Source organism: Nyctibius grandis, chromosome 16, assembly GCF_013368605.1.
Source record: "Nyctibius grandis isolate bNycGra1 chromosome 16, bNycGra1.pri, whole genome shotgun sequence".
Taxonomy (NCBI): Eukaryota; Metazoa; Chordata; class Aves; order Nyctibiiformes; family Nyctibiidae; genus Nyctibius; species Nyctibius grandis.
This window is the reverse complement of record NC_090673.1, coordinates 48,872-68,745: the sequence shown is the minus strand read 5'-3', so window position 1 is coordinate 68,745 and position 19,874 is coordinate 48,872. Positions and strand designations below refer to the sequence as shown.

Below are 19,874 nucleotides of genomic sequence, written 5' to 3'. Positions count from 1 at the left end.
GGCGCACCCCTGACGTCATCAGTCCCCGCTGCCACACTCGAGCCGTTTCCGTCTGGACGGGACTCTTGGAGCGCCGCGGTCGAGGGCCGGGCCGGGCCAGGCCGGGCCTGCCCTGTCCCCCCTGCCCTGTCCTGCCCCGCCACCGCTGCCCGCACGGCCTGGTCAGAGGCCGCGGCCGGGCACGCGTCTCGCAGCGGCTGCCCGCGGGGAGGTGCGCGGGGCTGCCGGCGCTGAGGCGCGCCCTCCATGCGGGGCATGGCTGCGGAGGAGTCTCGCTACCTGCTGGGTTACCCCACTTCGGACCCTTACGCGAGGTGAGCGCGGGCGCCGCGACCCGCCGCTTCCGGCGGGCTCAGGGACGGCGCTGACTGCCCCGGTGCTCGGCCGCGGCCGATAGCGGGGAACGGCCGAGGCGAGCTCTGGGCCGAGCCCGCTGCCAGGCCCGCCCGAGCATCACCGGCCCTGGTAAGGGGCCGGAGCCGGGGCCGGACGCGCGAGGTGCGGGCGGCGTGATCCTTAGCGGCCTTCTCTGCCTCAGAGTGCGGAACAAGAAGCTGTACCTGGCCACGTTCGCGGCTGTCCTGGGACCGCTCAGCTTTGGCTTCGTGCTAGGCTATAGCTCACCTGTTATTCCAGAGTTGAGGAAAATCAGCGATCCCAAATTAAGACTGGACAGCAATCAAGCCTCGTGGTTTGGGGTAGGTCTCGGTACGATGCATTGCCATTTTGTGATTTCACTTTAAAGTATAGGTCAAGAAGATGCTGCTTATGTGATAGGGTCTTACTCCCCTTAAGAACGAGGGTGAATGCAGATCTTAATAATGAAATCCAGGGTTTTTTCTAAACTCATTGATTGATTCAAATTTTTCCTGAGTAACAGTGCTGTTATGCTCTGATAACTCTCAGCATATATTAATAAATGCCCCTATTATTTGAACCTATTTTTGGTGCTGTCTTCTAACTGTTCCCATGTTTCTCAACTGAGCCTGTTAAGGGACTGCAGAAAACAAACTTTTTAATAAATTAGTGCAATCCATCAACATGGGGAATATTTGCTTTGTGAATATAGGCTGGACTTCGGTAACAAATCCTTCAGGGCTTTTAAACAGTTTGAAAGGCCAGTTTGTGAATGGATGGCTTTGTAGACAGATTAAGAAACAGTTACTGCTTCTTTTTTTTTTTCTTTATTGAAAGATCTTTGTAATACGAAAATTACTTGCTGTTCAGTTGTGGTAAGTAGAGCTTCTTGATTATGTTTTGATTAAGAAGTTAATGTTTATTTTGATTTTCAAAACACCTGCATACTCTTGCACTTAGAAGCTGCTAGTTACTTTTCAAGACTTTAAAAGAAATTGCTGTCATTTATTTTTATATTTATTTATATCTATGTATAATAAATTTTTTTTTACCTGTTTTTTGAAGTCAGTAGTAACATTAGGAGCTGCTGCTGGAGGAATACTGGGAGGCTATCTTGTGGATAAAGCTGGGAGAAAGCTGAGTCTAATGCTGTGCTCAGTACCATATGTTTTTGGATATATAGTTATTATATCTGCTCAGAATGTTTGGATGCTTTATTTTGGGCGAATGCTGGCAGGCTTAGCCAGTGGAATCACTTCACTTGTTGTTCCGGTAAGTAAGAAGTTTTTCTGTGTGTGTGTGTGCATGTGTGGCTGCTTTTTTGTTTGTTTGTGGGCTTTTTGTTTCATTTTCTATAGCAGTATTATAGGTGGCTTGGATTAAATAACTGAATAACTGTAGCCAAAATAGTTTGTGGATTTAGAAGAAACTGATTTTTATAGAATAATATTTTGCTTGTTTTTAATCATGAAGAAAATATAAATAAAAGAGATTTTGTTTCTTCTAGTGGCACTTCTGTACTATGCATTCCTGATACAGTGATGTGATCTTTCAGATTATTAGTCTTTTATTTGATTGCTTCTATTTATGTTCTACTATAGTCTAGTAATATTTATGTCTTCAAATTCCTCATATATAACATTAGGGGGAATGGTTTTTTTTGCCCCGTTACCAACTGCTTCTAATAGTTTTATATGTCACCAAACTTCTTAGTTCTGCAAATAAACTATGGCTGGTTACTCATCCTGGAGTAATGCCAAGTGGTGCCTTCTGATTCCATTTAACTGTTATCTTCCGAATATTAACTTTTCCCATGCATTCAGGAATATATGTGCAGTAGGGAAATGGAGGTAATTCATTCTATTGTTGTCTGTCTTTGGTATTATTTGACCTTTTGGATCTAGTAGGTAGTAGTGTGAAATAAACCATCTGGAATTCCAGTTTGTTTCTTTTCTGGTGGTTCCAGCATTTTAGCTTTTGAAGTGAGATGCAAACTGAAAATCAAAGGATAAGAAGTGCTTGTAATGAAATATGGAATAAATTCTTTATCAATCTATCTAGATGGTTATAAAAGTAAAATCTGAAAAAGATTCAGGATGGTAGAGTCTAAATGATAATCTTATGCAACTTTGTTGTTGGAAGCTTGGTTGCTTAATCTGTTGAGTCAGTGTGTTTGGTGGAATTCTGTCTGGTTTACAAATGACTACTTTCTCTGTGTTTCATGCAGCTGAGCTCGAAGTTCCCATATGTAAAGGCCTTAACCCACAGCCAACAGTAAAAGATCTATGTGACTGCAGTGATGAGGGAGGAGAGTGTCATATGTAATACCAAGTTTTTGTAGCTCTAAATTATTCTTGAAATAAGGATTTCTTGAAAAAAGTAAGAACTGTGACGCGAGAAAGAATTGTACTTATAAATGTGAGGGATTTCTTTTTTGTGTGTACAGCTAAACTGTAGCTGTTGACTTGGGGTCAATATATTAAAAAAATAGCTGAAAAGCTTAAATTGATCCCAAATATTGGATGAAGTGTGATGCTGTTCATATAGTCTGTGTTAAGATGAGCTGTCAATTTTGAACTTCATGGAGGATGAAATAATTTGCACTCTTTACGTTGAATTAAAAATTTAAAACTTTCATTGCCAGGTTTTATATGTGGTTTGGGCTACGTGTTTATGCAGACTGATCCAAGCTCTAGACTGCTTTGTGATGATGCGTTCCTTGTTGAATATGGTTAACAAAAGAAGCTCTTACTAATGCAGGTTTATTCACCTTTGGCATACTGATACTGCATCAACATTCTTCTGGCTTAGGCCCTCCCTTTTTTCCAGGGTTTTTGATAATGCCAGTATACGTTTTTGAGATGGTGCTTTTCTACTCACTCCATTTTATTGAGGCTTTTTTCAAGGAGGGCAGTTACTAGGAAATATATCTGTGTTTTTTCAGAAATGAATTACTTATCAAGTCCTTGATCCAAAATTGGATAGAAGTAATTATTAGATGTTGTCTCCCTATGTTTTAGGTGTATATATCTGAAGTGTCTCATCCTAAAGTCCGTGGTATGCTTGGCTCTTGTGTTCAGTTGATGGTGGTGACTGGCATACTGGGAGCCTATGTTGCAGGTATTGGGGTTAGGGCTCTAGGTTACAAAAAAGAATTAGTACATGTAATGAAAGAATTACACAGAAGAATTGAAAGCAAATGTTAATGTGTTTGTACAACTAATTGGTGTTCATAGTCCTCTTTCTTTCCTTTTTGTTACCCAGGAATAACACTAAAATGGCGCTGGCTCGCAGTGTTGTGTTCTTTTCCATCCTGCGTAATGCTATTGTTCATGTCCTTCATGCCTGAAACGCCAAGATTTCTGCTGAATCAGAACAAACGCTCAGAAGCCATAGCTGCTTTGCGCTTTCTGCGGGGACCACATGTGGACCATGAATGGGAATGTAGGCAGATTGAAGCTAGTGTTCAGGAGGAGGTGATGAGAATCTGATTTACTCTTAAAAAACTTTTTGTATGGAGATAACATCTGAAAGCATATAGTGTAATTAAAAGGATTTTACCAAAGCTTAGTTAATAGTCTTTTCTACAAATGGTAGTCCATACCTGTTCCCTCGTAAAACGATACTCAAGAAGCAAGTGACATTGTTAATTATATGACAGCTATCTAGTTTTTTGCTTTATTTAGCAATTCTGTAGGATTCTTCAACACTTGTAACACTAACTGCCTATTGTGTTGGATGAGTGCATTTTCTCTTGTGTCTCTAAATCATCATTTAGCTTCTTGTGAGATGTATGCTGAAATAGGCAGGTCTAATCATTGAAGTTCGGTTTCTGCAAACCGTGGGTTCATTCATGTTAATTTCCCTACAAAGTACTGTTAATTTCTGTCTCTAGAACCTGAGAGAAGGGGAAGAATGCTTTTCTGGAGTTCTCAGATACTTGAAATGTAAACATTTTTACTGTAAGGCACTTAGTTTTGCTGAAGGCAGTGTGGGAAACTTACTGAGTTTGAGCAGATTGAAATGTTCTGAGGAGGTTTTTTGTTGCTGGTGGTTTCGTTCTTTGATTTAAAAGATGTAATTTTTCACCAAATTGTTGCTTAATCTTTTTAACAGGGACTGAATCTCTCTGAATTTAAGAACCCCTCAATCTACAGGCCACTTCTTATTGGTGTGGCTCTAATGTTCTTCCAGCAAGTAACAGGCATTAATGCAGTTATGTTTTATGCAGAAACTATCTTTGAAGATGCAAACTTCAAGGTAATTGGGGTGTGTTTCAAACTGACAGATGTCTAGAATAGTTTCAACTTAGTGCTATAATAAGTCTAAAACACATAACAAACTGACTTGATAATGCTCCTGCCTGTGTCATAAATAACAGGGTTTGGGTTTTAGCAGGCTTTTTTGGTTTGGATTCTAGATACCCTCTTGACTGTGTTACTTTGGCATAGCTGAATGTTCTGGTTCTTTTTCGGGGGGAAGTATGTTGTGCTTTGCTTGTCTGAAACTTTGATAGTGATAGAAATTCCTATTATAGTAATCTTCCTATATAGACTTTTTTTTTATTAGAGTGCAAATACAATGTTTCAGAGAAAGTGAAACTCTGGGGAGTAGTTGTGGCTTATTTTAAAGTTTATTAAGAGACCAGTATGTTGTGTTAATTTGTTCATTGGTGATGTTTTTTTTTTAATTTATTTTTCTCCTCCCTTCTTGTTTCCCCCCACCATTACTTTCTGTGGCATAGTTAGTCTTCTTTCAGATTCAAGAAACAAATGCATTTGTAATGCTTGATAAGTGACCCTCATATCAGCCTGAAAGAGCAAATTCTCCCTCTCTCTTACTTTATTTCAGGACAGCAGGATGGCTTCTGTTGTTGTGGGTTCCATACAAGTATGTTTCACTGCTGTGGCTGCACTTATCATAGATAAAACTGGACGAAAAGTGCTGCTTTACATATCTGGTAAAACATCTTACTGAATTTTGTTCAGTAAGAAAAATTACTATAGGTAGTACCAAAAAGTGTCTTAACTGTTGGGAGAATTAAGTATTGCAATTTATGCATTTTTAAGTGGTTTGCTTTATATTTATAATTTGGTATAACTATAGACTTAAACTCATAAGAGGAAACTATCATGTTACATATGCATTGTAGGTGGAACCCCTTGAAACTACACATGGCTATCTTTTTGTCTTTTTACGAGGCCAGTTTTTATTTTGAAATAGCTATGTCACTGAGACAGTTCTTACTGTCATAATTTTTCTGCTTAATAAGATTCAATGTCATGATACATTCTCATACGCAAGTTGTCAACAAATGCTATTTCAAAGTATTTTTGTCCGTGGCTGCTGCTACTTTCATGGCGCATTGTGGTGGTTAGTTATACAAGACTATAGTTAAAAATTTTAACTTTACAAGTAAATGTGCTAAAGAGAACTAATTCTGTTCGATAGAGTTGCTGTGCTGCACAGTCAGTAGTAATGACTGCTGTCAAGACTGTATTGTTTGGCTAGTGTTTAGAATGCTTGTCTAGCATCTTTCACTCCTGTCAAGGTCAGTGTTTATTTCCAAGAACAGTATCTTTTAAGAAACACTTCTGTGAAGGCCAGCATATCTTGTATTTGGCTGACCAACTATATTCTGTCTCTCAGAGGAATACCCAAGTGGCAACCAGTGACAACTTGGTTATTGCTTACTTTTCAGGGATAATCATGGCTCTCAGTACTGCATTGTTTGGGCTTTACTTTAAAATGGTCCTTCCAAATCAAAACAACTCATCAAATCCTGTTGTATGGTTCACTCTAAATTCAGCATCCTCAGGAACAGAAAGCGGCATATCCTGGCTTGCAGTAGTGAGCCTAGGGCTGTTTGTTGCTGGTAAGTGGAACAGGCTTCCAAGTAGCCACTACACAACTCAAACTTTCTGATGAATGTGACAATTTTGTTCCATTTTGTCACGTTATTGATGAATGGAAATGAGTTATGTCTTTGACAGACCTTTTCAGTGTATAATGCAAAGTATACCTCCTTGTGCTAATAGTAATTGCTGAGGTTAAACTGCTTTGCAGTCGTTAATGGAAAAAACAGACTTTGTTAGTGTCTGAGCCACACTGAATTCTGTGATGGTACAAGGCAGCAGCAGTTAGAAACAAGGTCAGTTTTTAAGCTTATCACTTCAGAGACTTCGTGGCAAGAAGTTCTGCTTCTTAAGAATATTATTCTAATTACTTTGATGCAAAATGCATTAGCATTTTAGGGCAGCATGACAAAGAACTTACTCTCTTTCCTTCTGGTAGAGGTACTGTTTTACTGGAATCATCTAAGAACCTAGAGCGAAAACTGCACACCCCCATTCCTTGACTAACTTGGGCATCATTCAGTCTTCCCTTTAATATGTACTTGCATTTATTCTCTTCTGTTTGTAATTGCAGGTTTTGCTCTTGGCTGGGGTCCTGTTCCATGGCTGGTGATATCTGAAATCTTCCCACTTAAAGCTAGAGGCATATCGAGTGGTGCTTGTGTGTTAACAAACTGGGTTATGGCCTTCTTGGTAACCAAAGAATTTCATGATTTTATAGTAAGCATTGTAAATTACAATCTCAAGTTTCTTTTCATAGGGAAATTTATTAAAGGTATGCCTGAGAGAGCCTTGAGCCACAGTCTTCTCTGGCAATACAGAACTGTAGTTGTACAGTAGTGAGCAGTAATAATGTGGTTTTTTTGTTGTTTCCCCTTCCTCAGGGCTTCTTAACATCCTATGGCACGTTCTGGCTCTTCTCTGCCTTCTGCTGCCTCAATGTAACTTTTACAGCTTTTTATGTTCCTGAAACAAAAGGACAGACACTGGAACAAATTGAGGCCTACTTCAGAAGATCTTAAGCCTAAGGCTTTTTATGTTGATATGAAACCTTCGCACCATGACTTATGGTGCTGTGGTTGAAACTAACTATCACGTGGCAGACATCTCAGTTACTAAACTTGCTATCAAATCGTTTTAATGATTTTTGTAAAATCTGAATTCTGTTTTCTTAAAAAAAAAAAAAAAAATCTACTGGGATCTGCATACACTTCTGCATACTCCCTCTAGTAAATCTCCCTTGTGTGGGTCTTGGACATACTCTTTTTTCTTCAGTTCCTGTGTTCTTTTCACCTGATGCAGCCTGACTACAGTGGCCAAGTAAGAATGTTAACGGTATTGGCCAGTATCTTTTTTCTAAGATGTAAATTAAGATCTAATTTTGGAAATAAATAAATAAAATTTCCTTGCTCTGCTTTACCATTCCCTTATGGCACACGTTACATTGAAGAAATGAATGAAGTAGCCTGGCTAATATTAATTTCAGACTGCAGTACTTTACGTTTGTGTTGCTGCTACTATTTCTGGGATGGATGACCATGGAATAAGTCTTGGTCCCAACTGGAGATGAATGCTTGCCTTTCATGGGTGTTAGTATTAAGTTGGCATTATTTTTCCTGTTGCTGTCAAGTTGGCTAGGAATGCATTTAAATCACAAGAAGGGTTGTAGCTCTTAGGAGAATGTATTTTAGACTTCAGGAAAGAGCATTGCTTTTTCAAAAGGAGTTACAAGGTCTTGGAGACAGTAAGAATATACTCTTAGCCAGAAAAGGAGAAAAACTGTCTGGAGCAGGTCTCTGAAAGGCTAAAAGATGCCTAGAAACACAAACCAATGCTGGATTATAGTTCTTGTCAAAGATGGGTAATGCTTAAGACACAAACACCAATCTCACAGGTATCATATAGCACTTAAATGAATGACATCTGTGAAACAAAATTTTTAGAGAACTCAAATGGAAACAGTAATCCAGAGCTGTCTGCAATAGTGTACTACCTCCCATCTTTTTAATTTCTTGTTTGATGAACCAAATTTGGAAAAGCCATTACTTCTGCATGTGTGAAAGAAAGAAGTGAGGTCAGATTTATGGTTTATTACATAGGAAGGAATAAATCATCTGTTACTCCTTCACAAAGGTGATAAATGGCACTTAAAACAGTTGCAGCTGTGATAGGACTGTTTCTATTTGGATGTCACATCTAAAACACAAACCATACACACTATCACATGACATTAAAAACAATGGTAATACATCAGCATTTAAGACAAGTGGTAGATAAAGAGTTTTTGATCACAAACGTAGCAACAGTCTTAACAATATGCAATTACTAAATTACAAAGCAGTCTGCTAACATTCAAAGACTTACTTAAAACCGACATTCCAGGTTGGTAACACTTTTTGCATAAACCTTTAGAGACATAACATCTTCCATTCATCCAGATAAATACCTAATTGAGCTATAAATAAATATGCAGAAAATAATATCTTAAATTTTCTCTTCAAATCATATGATAATATATTATGATTTCCAGTAGCAAACAGGAGTCAGTCATTTGCAGGTCAGCAACAAAGTGAAGCAGCTAGGCAGGATATAGGCCGGTGAAGTTGCTGTGCTCAGCTAGTAAGAGTAAAAATACTTTCTAACCTGCATGCAAGTACAGATGTTTGCTGCATATTGTCATGTGAGCTTTCCCGTGTTGTTAATACTAGGTTCTCAGGGTATAATTTATTTGTCCACAAAAATCAGGCTAAGCTTATCTGAGAAAATACCGCTTTAACAGAATCAGCAAGCACTGTGCATATGAACCATGACATGAAATTGTTACTAATAGCAATAGTATGGTACTCATTTTCATACACAGAAGGCAACAAAAATGATTCTGAAATACTTTATCATTTGCAGATGGGATTCATCTGCCCCGTAAGATCACATTACTTTAGATTCCTGTATAGGCTTAGGACTTCTAATCCCTTAAAACCTGTGGTAGAAATTACAAATATACACACACACATATATATATATATATATACACACACACATACATATGTATATATTTATATATTAAAAACCAAATCCAAACCAAAAGGATTATCTATCTCAAATGCAGACAGCCAACAGCTCTGGGAAAGCTGCTGCATCTGCAAGCCTGTTATAGATCCACACCTTTAGGAAAACATGCATGAGCTTGAACCTGTGGTTTGGTCAAATACACATAGAATAGCAAAAAGTAAATGTCAGAAGCAGCAACCTTGACCATATGTAACTGGTTATGTAATAGTGTTACACTTCACGTGGGTGCTACCTGTCCCCTGCTCTGTTAAGAACGGTTTACTTATTCAGTTGACTGGCCTAGTACTAAAAAAAAAAATAAATAAATAAATCCAATACCCACCACCATATTTTAATTTGAATCTACTAATCAATTACAAATGCTTGCACATGTATAAAAATAGTCACATGAGGGCAGACAGCAAGCCTGCTACTCATTCTGGGTGCCACTTGCATCCTGTATGTTATGCGTTGCAAAAAAACACCAAACAACAACAACAAAAAAGCCTAAGCAAAAACCACCCCACAACCCCACCCCCCAAGAAACCAAACCAACCAAATCAAAACAAAAACCCAGCCCAGCCCAGGCCCAGCCCAAGAAAGCATTGTAATCAGAACAAGCGCTACTTGTTCCTTGCAAACCAGGAAACTGAACATATCCATACATCCATTCAACCTACAGCCCAGCTCTCTTGCTACCACGAATAGCACCTAGCCCTTTCAAATTGCATGTGGGTCTTTATCTCTCCTTAGAAGTAAGCGTTTTCTTACTTTCAAACATTTATAAAATGTATGTGTACTGCATTGCCACTAGAAGAAAGAGGTGGACAAAAATGACTGTCTGCAGCAGTTCCTAAAGCCCAAACTGTATGGACCTTGGGGAGGGCTCATCAAAGCCTCAGCCTTAAGAGCTGCATATTATGTGCGTGTAAAAGAATTAACTTAGCTCGTGTGTCTCAGGGCTCCTGAGTCCTAGTCACACTTCAAAGCTGTGGTGATGGTTTATATGCATGCTCTAACGCAAATGCAGGACAAAGCTGATGTTGCATCTCCATTTTGAACAGACTCAAAAATGCAACACCATGGCACCGAACAACCTGACACTGATGCTGTTTTTAATGGAGGTGCGTGGGTGTGGGTACTGGACTAGATGATCTGCAGTGGTCCCTTCCAACCTCAACTATTCTGTGATTCCATGCATCATTACGCATGCTGGTGAAGAGGCACAAGTACATTCTAAATTAACTGCCTGTACAGTGTAATGCTTGCACCAAAGTAAATGACATTCATATAATTTAGTCAGACTAAGGCACAGTGCTGAAGTGGTGACAATATCATTAGCCCAAAGGGGTTAAAAGCACCACCTCCTCCAAATAATCCAGCATGTTGAGATAGAAAACATTTCTTGCAGAAACTTATCTGTTACAAGAGTCCCAAATGGGCCTTCTGTTGAGCTTAGCTCGATAGCAAATGTTCAACTTGGTAACAATTCTTCCTTCACAGAAAGAATTTAGTCCATCCATCAGCAGCAACATTTTTCATTATTTCTCTCTGTTAGACCACCACCCATCTTACACAGATGTAGACTGAAAGATTATCGCTATTTTCTCTCATCCACAACATGGTCAGCCAACACCGAGAATGCAGGCTAACGACAGCTTTAACGTAAGATATGAAAGTAGGAAAGGTTGTGCTTAGGGTGGACATGGCTACAATTTGTGCCCAAGACTACTTTATGAGTTTTAACAAGCAGATGCATGCACATGCTGGAAAAGCAGAAGGGAGCCAACATGGCTCTAAGGTTGGAGTGAACGACAATGCAGCTGTCCATCCCAGTAGCCTGAAGTAGGAGACGCTGCATAGATATATAAAAACCTTGCCCTTTATAAATGATGCACAAGAGCATATATATCAATACCACCAGTTGGCTTTTGTTTTTAATTAGCAGTCTGAACAGTATGCATCTAAGACAGTACTTCGAGAGAAACAATGGCTAGAAGCTAGTTCAGAAGATGCCGACTCATCCCACAGAGGCATGTAACTCATGGTGGTCTGATGAGACTGTTAAGAGCCCACAGAAACCACATCCTTGTACAGTGAATATTTGTCCAGTTGTGACAGCAGTTTCACATTATTGTGTGATATTTTGTCTCTTGATACAATAAGTGTCATAAAGACCTTCATAGAATTTAGTTCTTGTGGCTTGTCAAACAAAATTGGAACATTATTACCATGATGTTCTCTGCCTTCTACCTATACTCTGCGCTGCTCTCATACAGTAAGTAGGTAGTAAACTATATAAACAATACTCTAAAGCCTCAGCGACCATGTCTAGGTGTCATATAAACCAATGTTGCCTGATCCCTCCCAGCTACTTTTGATAGGTCTAATATTATCCCTACATCCCTGCAAGACACACTGATTAATAACAGAAGCAAAAACCCAAGAAGTGGCAGCCTTGTTAAGGCACTTACTGCATACATTAGGAATGAAGACAGGCAATTTTTTTTCAGGGTTCAGATCCTTCCTGTGCTATATGAGTAATAGTCTGTTAGGTCTGGTAGTTCCCATTGTGACCTGTAACAGCTGGCACCTGACCCATTAAGTCAAGCTATACCATAAAATTCAGGTGGCAGGTGGAGGGAAGGCAGTTGCTGGGCTTCCCTCTTCAAACTGTACCAACGTCCTGTTGCAGATAAGTACCAGGAAGCTAGTCTGATCTGTTTTTGTCTAGCTTAAGGAATCAAATTTAATCTGTACTCCTTATAGTCCTTTTGCTGTTTGTTAGTACTTGCTAGATGCCATCAACGGTGTGATTACTGGCAGACCTTCAAAGGCTCTCGCACACACGCGTACACACTCACTTACTTCATGGCAATACTTTATAGCCACTGCTGTGTTTCTGGTTCAAGAATGTAACTCTTGCTTTACGGCCCCTCTTTCTATAATCATGTCTCGGTTATGTCGCAAATGCCACATCTATATGCATCCTGACTGCCATCACAGCCAGCGGTCAAGCTTTCTGTCAAGCTTTCCTCATTCTTCTTTATCTCCCTAGTGCTCCATCTCTAAGGCTTGTCTTTCAAGATCCCTAAATACGTGTTTGTTCAGATTCTTCAAAACAAGTTTTAAAATCTCCATATATTGCTTCAACTGCTATCAAACTATGGCTTAGTCATGTTAAATCATGCTAGAATAGCACAGGTGAACATCTGCAATATATTTAAAATCTGATATCCTAACAGTGCAAAGCAATTTCCAGTTAAAATTGTAAAACTAAAGCCCCCGTTTTGCAACACACTGGCAGAGTCTTCAAAAACACCCACGTAACACAAATGAAATACATCAAGAAATCCATTTATGGAAAAAGGTGGTGCTTTTGCTTCCTAAAAATACCTAAGTGCAAGCAATGCTCCCTAAAGTGGATTCGGTAAGTCCACAGAAGTGTTTACAACTTCCAGGAGAATAAGCACCACGTGATACTTTCAGATTGATTTTTTTTAAACCTTAGCTGCCCAGATAAATAGGACGGTAAATTAACACAATCTCTGGAAATAACATTCTCAAAAAGAATTACAAGCTCTTGCGAAGACTTTGAGCTGGCACTTCCTTTTAGATGATTATTAAGGTTCACCCCACACATCTATGGGTGCAAAAATACTGAAACAATAGTAGCCACTGGTTAATACCGCCTCTGCTCCTAGATTTAATTACTATTGAAAATATTGTTTCTTTCCTTGATCAGCCACTCCAGTTGAGAGTAAGAAATGATGCTTTCAGATAAGGCCTTGCATATTTTCTTAGGTGGAGCAATTAAGCCATTATATACAATAAACTGGGCAAAAAATACTTTGCAAAAACAGTTTTACATTCAGACAGACCGAAGCAAAAGGCACACATCTCCAGATGGTCATGCTTGGACAGAAAGCGAAATCATGACACATGAATGGTATTATGAAATAAAATCAAGGATACAGAAGTATTTCTACAAACGGAACAAGAAATACTTGCTAAAAAAGCAAAAATCTCCATATATATAAAAAGTCTGGAAGCATCATACTTTCATGAAACAAAACAAAACCAACCAACCAAACAAAACAAAACCCTTTCAAAATACTGTTTAAAATTTATTTTTGGCATAGAGGAAAGCGTTAAAAAAAATAAAGCTTTAAACATGAAACCCTGTCTTTTAACATAACAGAAGAGCCAAGATGACTACCTCATCACAGAAAACTAGCTTGTTAGCAGTGAAATTTCAGTCTGGATCCAGTTAGAAAAATATGATTATCTGCAATAATGACTTACACTGTTGGTGCAAGAGCAGACAACAGCTAATGCTGATGCCTGCATAGGAATCTTTGCGTAGTCAGAAAGAAAATCAGGGGTTGGCTCTTCTGCCTCTAATGGGAAAATCTGTAGGTGCACTACAGTAAGTGTTTTCCAGTTGATGGTGAAATACAGTTGGGGTTTTTCTTTTTTTTACTTCCAATTACTAAGGAATATTTTGAAAGTTTGTGTTTTCTATAAAAAGTCTCTCTGCTCAAGGATTCTTAATGCCGAAACATTTTTCAAGTTCCTCTAAAAAGTGTGCATGGACAGGTCAGAGCAAAGCAAGCAGCATCTTCATATCTTACCTGATCTTCATCGAGAAACATCCTTGATTCTTCAGTGAACGTATCACCACTGCATCATTTCAAGGACAGACTGCACTGCTTGGAAAAACCTTGCCTGCAAGCCTTTTTTTTTGTTGTTTTGTTTGGTTTGTTTTTTTTAAAGACTGAAAAACCAAAAGGAGTGATTTATGTTATAATTCCTCTTCCCACATGACACTGTTGTAAAACAACTCATGAGAGTAGTAACAGCGATTAACTTAGCTGAATGTCATTCAGGTACTTCAAATTATAAGAAGCTCAGAACAAGTAATACTTTTTATTTACTTCAGTTTCAGCCTCAGTCTCTCACTGATTACCTACTGTTAGAATGCCACAAAAAGTAATGGTTCATTAACTGAGAAAAGAAAACATACCTATGTCAAAGATATAAGCATCACCAAATCAGGCTGAGCTAGACAGAACAACATGGGTTCTATAAAGATTAATCACCAATACTTCCAGCCACATTTTACTACTAGCAGCAGTGTTTGTGACATTCCCATAGAGCTCAGAGAGTTGTAAGAAAATGTGAGGTAAGGAAGAAAGGTTTTAAGACTGTCTTCACTTCAAGTCAATGATGTCTTCATCATAAAAAGAAATCAGCTGAAATGGATAGCTAGATGGTGAGCTCTCCTCCCTGTTCGCTAAAGTATCGGGATCTGAACTAGTGGAAAGATGACGTCCTTCAGAATAGCTTTCAAAAGAGCTTGAGATTATCCTGCAAAGAGGAAGACAGAAGTTACTAAAAAAATTTACAGATCAGGGCAAGTAGGATCATGGCTATTTCTAGATTGCATCAAGTTATCCTAAAGACAGAGATAAACCATTAAAACTGAGTTTCTCTCTGTTTAACTCTGCTGAAAATCATCAAAAGGTAATGTTAGTGAAGCCTCCCACCCAAATAATTTCCAAATAGTGAAATAAATTAAATATGGTTTTACATTGCAGCAGATTTTTTATTTGTTTTGTTAATCTCAGTCTCCTGTATCTTGGCTGAATTCTGCCACTACTCTACACAAATGTAGGTTGTCAAAACAGTGAAAACAAGAGAATAGCAGTGAGGTCAGGTAAGCAGAGCCAAACAGACAAATGCTGTGGTGTTTCTTCTCAAAATTTATTCTGGAAATAGCAACACAAGACCATACGAAGAAAACAGCAAGCGAGCCTGCACAATGCAGACCTAGTAGTCCAAATCCTAATAACAGGCTCAACTGCAGCAGGTCCCCACAAAATCCTATTTAGTCTTGCTTTGCTCATTTACATGTCACTAGGAAAAAATATAATCATTTCAGTATTCATAGTATTCAGATACTCTAACAAACACATTAGCATGAAATTCACATTGGTATACAAAGGTCTCAGTCAGCCACATGTCATCTGAGATAAGCATGAACAGGTTGAAAACCAATCAATTCTGAAAACATTTACAGTTTATCTTAGGTTCTTTTCTAAAGCCAGTGTATTTACCTGTCACTACTAGTTGATCTTACTGCTCCCTGCTTGGGGTCTGACTGTCTTCGAGGAACCTTTTTTTGCTTCTGTGTGCTTTCTGTCTTGGGTATAGGCTCATCCAAGAGGCCTCAATAAAGGAATAAAAGACTTAATACTCTCAACAGAAAATAAAGCATTCATGAAAATGCTAAGGTATCTGTCGCTGCTTTCCATTATTAACTAAATAGTTTCTACCTGGCTTAGAATATGGTCACCTTATATGTGATCAGACGCTAGCTAGACTATTTGCAAATAATGTTTTTGCACAGTTTCATTTGTTTGTTTATGCTACTTATTTATGAATACTCATTGCATGTTACAAATCTGGCTGTGACGGTCCAAAGATTAGAAATTATATACTTGGCAATTGATATGTGCACTGAAGGATGAGGAGAGGTTACCCAGCAATTCTTTACGTGTTCTGCTTGCAATTTCTTTAATTTCCATACGAGACAAGGATAGCGAGTGAGTAACTGGAAGAGATGCAATGCCACTGGATGTTGTAGTAGTGATGACCTTGGGAGCCAAAGGTGACTTCAGAGGTCGTTCAATGCTTCGCCCAACCAGATTACTGAGAGGAATTTTGTACAGGTTTTTGCATGGAACTTCACCTGAAACACAGAAGGAACAAAGAGTGTTACACTTTCACAACAGAATCAGTTCTTTACTTCCAAACAAAGAGTTATACAGAATAGTTATAGTTCTTGTGCTGGGTGCTTTTTAACCCAAATAACAATGATCTTCCTTGCCCCAGAGATCTTTTGATATAAATAGGCTAGGAGGAGGAAGAAATACAATCACATTGTTTAGGCTTGCAATCTGACTTAAAAAGAAACAGAAGATTGACTCTTGGTGATGTGATGAATCAGCAGTGGAGCCAGGAAGTAAATTTACATGTCCTGAGACTGGTATTCTGACTATTACACAATGACTCTTCACTCTGTGCCATTCCCCATGTATGTTGCAAGTATATTGGAGTGTGGATCCCAAGTGATTTAAATTACGGCTCCTCTTCTTAGGTGACATAAAATACCACGTTCTCGTAATTCTTAGAAAAAAAAAACAACTTACCATCAAATAGCACTGCCTTTTAAAAACTGAAACTGTGATTCCTTTCTCCTTTCCCCTTCTGCCAAAAGTGCAGCAGCAGATATAAGTGAGGAAGATATGCATACAACTTGCATTATCTAGTTGATGTTCCCTTGTTTCTCCATTATTGTTCCCCTATAGACTGATTGTTCACAGATCATGTTACTCTAAATTGACTGTGCAAACTCTTTCAAGGCTAGAACCTCTTCTTACTTTTAGTTCACAAAAGAGCTTAAACCATGCAGTGGCAGTTTAGCTTTTCTTAAATGAAAGGAATGCTGTATGTGAAATCTCAAGTTTCCCCACAATTTTATACCTCTTTTTGCATTATTAGTCTTGGCCATATTGCCAAAGATTCATCAAGCTACTGAAGCTTAATTCCTCCCCTCCTACAGAAATGATTTCTTCAAAACAGTGCTACCATGCATTCAGAAGAGATACTATGGGGGAAAAGCTCAGCCAGGTGCTTCATATCTGTCTGTGGATAAAAATAAAATCTCTGTCTTCCAGACTCCCAGCTAGGAACTCAAAATCTTTTACCTGATCAATTTTATCTTACTAAAGATCAGCTGCAGTGAGATGTGATAGCTGTTGGAACGATCAGAGATTGTTATTCAAGCTGTCTGGAAACCATGTTACCTTCTAGAGAAGTAAGAGGACATTCTGGCATTTCATAAGCTGTCGGTGTTTGAGGAGAACTCCTTGAACACATTTCCTTAGAACTGCTGTCAGATGATCCACTTACTGCAGCAGCAGCTTTAAAATAAATATCTGACTGAAATGACAAATAACTCATCATTAGTACAGCGAGACTTTCTTAACCATCTTCTGAGTAAGAGCTTAAATGTTTGTCCACTATGTTCTATTGCCACTATTGCTGTATTGCTGCTAAGTCAAATAGGGTTGGTCATGAAAGGTTATCCCACTGTAAGTGCAAGGAACATCTGTGATGTTGAGGATAGCATTTGCCCCATAAACAGTCAAATATCTCAGATCTGCATTACTGTGAGCAATAAAGGACAGTGAGATCAATTCTGATTCTCTCTGTACTCGATATAAACTAAGAGCACACAGATGAACAGTTACCACAGATCAAATAGCACATGTTTCAGTTTTGATTTGTTTCGGTTTTGGCTGCAGCAACTTTTTATGTGAATTAGATCCCAACATATCACAGAAACAGTCAAACATGATTTTCCTGTGTCTTACCCTTGACGCTACAAGTTGAAGCTCAGGCACAACTGCTGTGTGGACTAAGTTCCCATTCACCACTAATCGGATCTCAATGGAATCGGTAGTGAAGGCAAGGATATAAGGGAAAGCACAGACTGCAATGAAACAAAAATTATTTGGCAAGGAAAAATGGTCAATGTAAATGTTTCTTGGATACTCCACAAAAACTTTGAGTATCTGACCTCTTCTGTCAACCCCCTTTCCTATGAAAAGGGTTGTCTAACATACTTAGGGACATTGAGCTACACCAAGCCTGAAGAAAACTTCACTCTCCATGCCTGGCAGAACTAGACTGAATGGAAAATGAAAAACAGAAAAGAGAGAAAGGAAAAAAAGTTCAGCAAAGGAAGAACTTGGCACCAAGGCTCCACTTTTAAAAATTATCATATGCAGAAAATTAGCTAAAGTGGCATCATGAATGTAACATGCTTATTCCTAGCACACATACTGTAATTCCACCAACAGCCAAGTGCAAGCCTAAATGGTAACACAAAAAAACAGCTATCTAGTAAAAAGAGGTATTTACTTACCAACAGCATAAGGAACTTGATTCCAGCTGAAGTGGAAGTCATAAGCTGATGGCTGGATCAGTGGAGAACCTCCATTGAAAGGATATACCTTCCTGTATTGGCAAACATCTGTAACAAAAGATAAAAAAGCCGCATCCATCACCTTACACTTCAAGTGACATACACCAACTTTATAGGCAGATTTTGCAGAAGTGTGGGCATTATATACATAATCAAACATTTACGTAGAAGTCCCTCTATATCTAAACAGATAAGGGAACTGTGCTTTCCCTGTGAACATAGCATCTGAAAGATCAAAATAAAAGACCTACATTTTAATAAGTTGTCCTATTTCACAAAGGAAGTATTACTCTGCTTCAACAGTTATCAGTTCCTTACCATGTCTATGGATAGAGAAACAGGCAAGAAAAATTCAGAAAGCAGTGTCAGCAGAACTGTACCTCTCTGTAAGTAAGAACTGCCCTTCAAGCAGCCATATGCTAGCATAGCTTACATTCTTTGAAGACTGTTATACACACGGGATACTAGACACCAAGATTTCATTAATCATATAACTGGTGAACCTACTTCTTAGCTGCTGTAAGTCCACTGATTCTGAAATTAACAGTCTTTCTAGGAGTCAGACAACAAAGCTGGCTTATACAGCTTCTTACCTGACAATGCAATTCTGAATTCTTAATTTGATAGGTCTAGATAATGGAGAACTTAACCTTCCACTACCAACAGATTTTTCTTTAAACACATGCACTAGTGCTGATCAAACATCTGTTAAAAGTTCAGGACTTGAGAAGTCATATCAGCAAACAACAAGAAAGCTTAAAGACAAGATGTAATTGCAATCATCTTTTTTTCTTGACAAGCCCATGTGAGTGTACTGCAGGCTCCAGATAAACATCCAGGACCCTCTCAAGTACGTACTGCTTCCAGCTCTTTTCTGGTTTTTTTAGGCAAAATTCTATTTCTTCCTGTAATTGATGTCTTTAGACTGAATCAAAGTTTATATCCAGAAATGTATTACAGGTCTTTTTCTAAATACAAACTTAGGACACTGCCAAATCCTGTGTTTTCATATTTGTTCTATGATGATACTTTCAGAATTTTAAAACTCTCTAAAGAACAAATGCAGGTTTCCCTGTGACACTGTCCTAGAAATAGGAATTCAAGTTGCTGCAAGCCTGTGCACCATCTTTATTGTAACTTTAAGATCAGCTAAATTTGTTAGCTTTGGCTCAGCAACGGGTCTATTTGAGGGCAACTGATTCCCCTCAGACAGCTTTTTAGTTCTGAAACAGTGCTGAGTGAACCAGAACCAGGTAGGATCTGGCAAGCTACCAGAACCAATAAGGCCTCACAGAGCATAGAAAGATACAGTTTAGAGACACTTAAAACTTGCTCCATGGTACCAATCTGATAGGTAGAGCTAGAACTAGGTGTATTTATCCTTGTCTCCGTTCAGCCCGCATCTGGGGCTAAACACTAACCAGCTGTTCTATCACCCAGTGACACCTCCCCAGCCAAGAAAGGGAACTGGGAAAAGGAAGGAGACTTGTGGGCTGAAATGGAAACAGATGTAATAAAATAAGGAAACTAATATCAATACTAATGCTAATATAAAATAC

The 19,874-nt window shown here is 38.7% G+C and overlaps 2 protein-coding genes across 9 annotated transcripts in view; one reads left to right on the top strand and one right to left on the bottom strand.

The window, feature by feature from the left end:
- The first annotated feature begins 49 nt into the window (after positions 1 to 49).
- On the top strand, positions 50 to 7,631 carry SLC2A8 (solute carrier family 2 member 8). 4 transcript variants are annotated; one of them, XM_068414003.1, is made up of 10 exons: positions 50 to 314; positions 539 to 698; positions 1,423 to 1,629; positions 3,378 to 3,477; positions 3,622 to 3,833; positions 4,474 to 4,617; positions 5,209 to 5,317; positions 6,059 to 6,232; positions 6,787 to 6,932; positions 7,097 to 7,631. In XM_068414003.1, exons 1-10 carry the CDS (start codon positions 247 to 249, stop codon positions 7,232 to 7,234), a joined length of 1,458 nt encoding a protein of 485 aa, XP_068270104.1. In that variant the 5' UTR covers positions 50 to 246; the 3' UTR covers positions 7,235 to 7,631. The 4 variants fall into 4 exon arrangements, with proteins under 4 accessions (XP_068270104.1, XP_068270106.1, XP_068270105.1 ...); XM_068414006.1 differs by lacking the exon at positions 50 to 314 and adding an exon at positions 1,195 to 1,232 and having other exon boundaries at positions 650 to 698; XM_068414005.1 differs by lacking the exon at positions 50 to 314 and having other exon boundaries at positions 624 to 698; positions 1,427 to 1,629.
- A 5,690-nt stretch (positions 7,632 to 13,321) lies between these two features.
- GARNL3 (GTPase activating Rap/RanGAP domain like 3) overlaps positions 13,322 to 19,874 on the bottom strand; it is a 52,909-nt gene continuing 46,356 nt past the window's right edge. For all 5 annotated transcript variants that reach the window (XM_068414114.1, XM_068414115.1, XM_068414116.1 and 2 more), the window contains 6 exons: positions 18,256 to 18,363; positions 17,702 to 17,820; positions 17,132 to 17,267; positions 15,805 to 16,014; positions 15,380 to 15,491; positions 13,322 to 14,630 (listed from right to left, as the gene is read on the bottom strand). In XM_068414114.1, coding sequence (XP_068270215.1) covers positions 14,474 to 14,630; positions 15,380 to 15,491; positions 15,805 to 16,014; positions 17,132 to 17,267; positions 17,702 to 17,820; positions 18,256 to 18,363 — 842 coding nt within the window. In that variant the 3' untranslated portion in view covers positions 13,322 to 14,473. The remainder of the gene's footprint in view (positions 14,631 to 15,379; positions 15,492 to 15,804; positions 16,015 to 17,131; positions 17,268 to 17,701; positions 17,821 to 18,255; positions 18,364 to 19,874) is intronic.

Bases quoted from the DNA above. Each gene is read 5' to 3' on its own strand.
- SLC2A8 (XM_068414003.1), top strand. From the start codon at position 247: ATGCGGGGCATGGCTGCGGAGGAGTCTCGCTACCTGCTGGGTTACCCC. The intron at 3,834-4,473 runs GTGATGAGAATC...TCTTTTTAACAG, and splicing joins AAGCTAGTGTTCAGGAGGAG to GGACTGAATCTCTCTGAATT. The intron at 5,318-6,058 runs GTAAAACATCTT...CTTACTTTTCAG, and splicing joins AGTGCTGCTTTACATATCTG to GGATAATCATGGCTCTCAGT.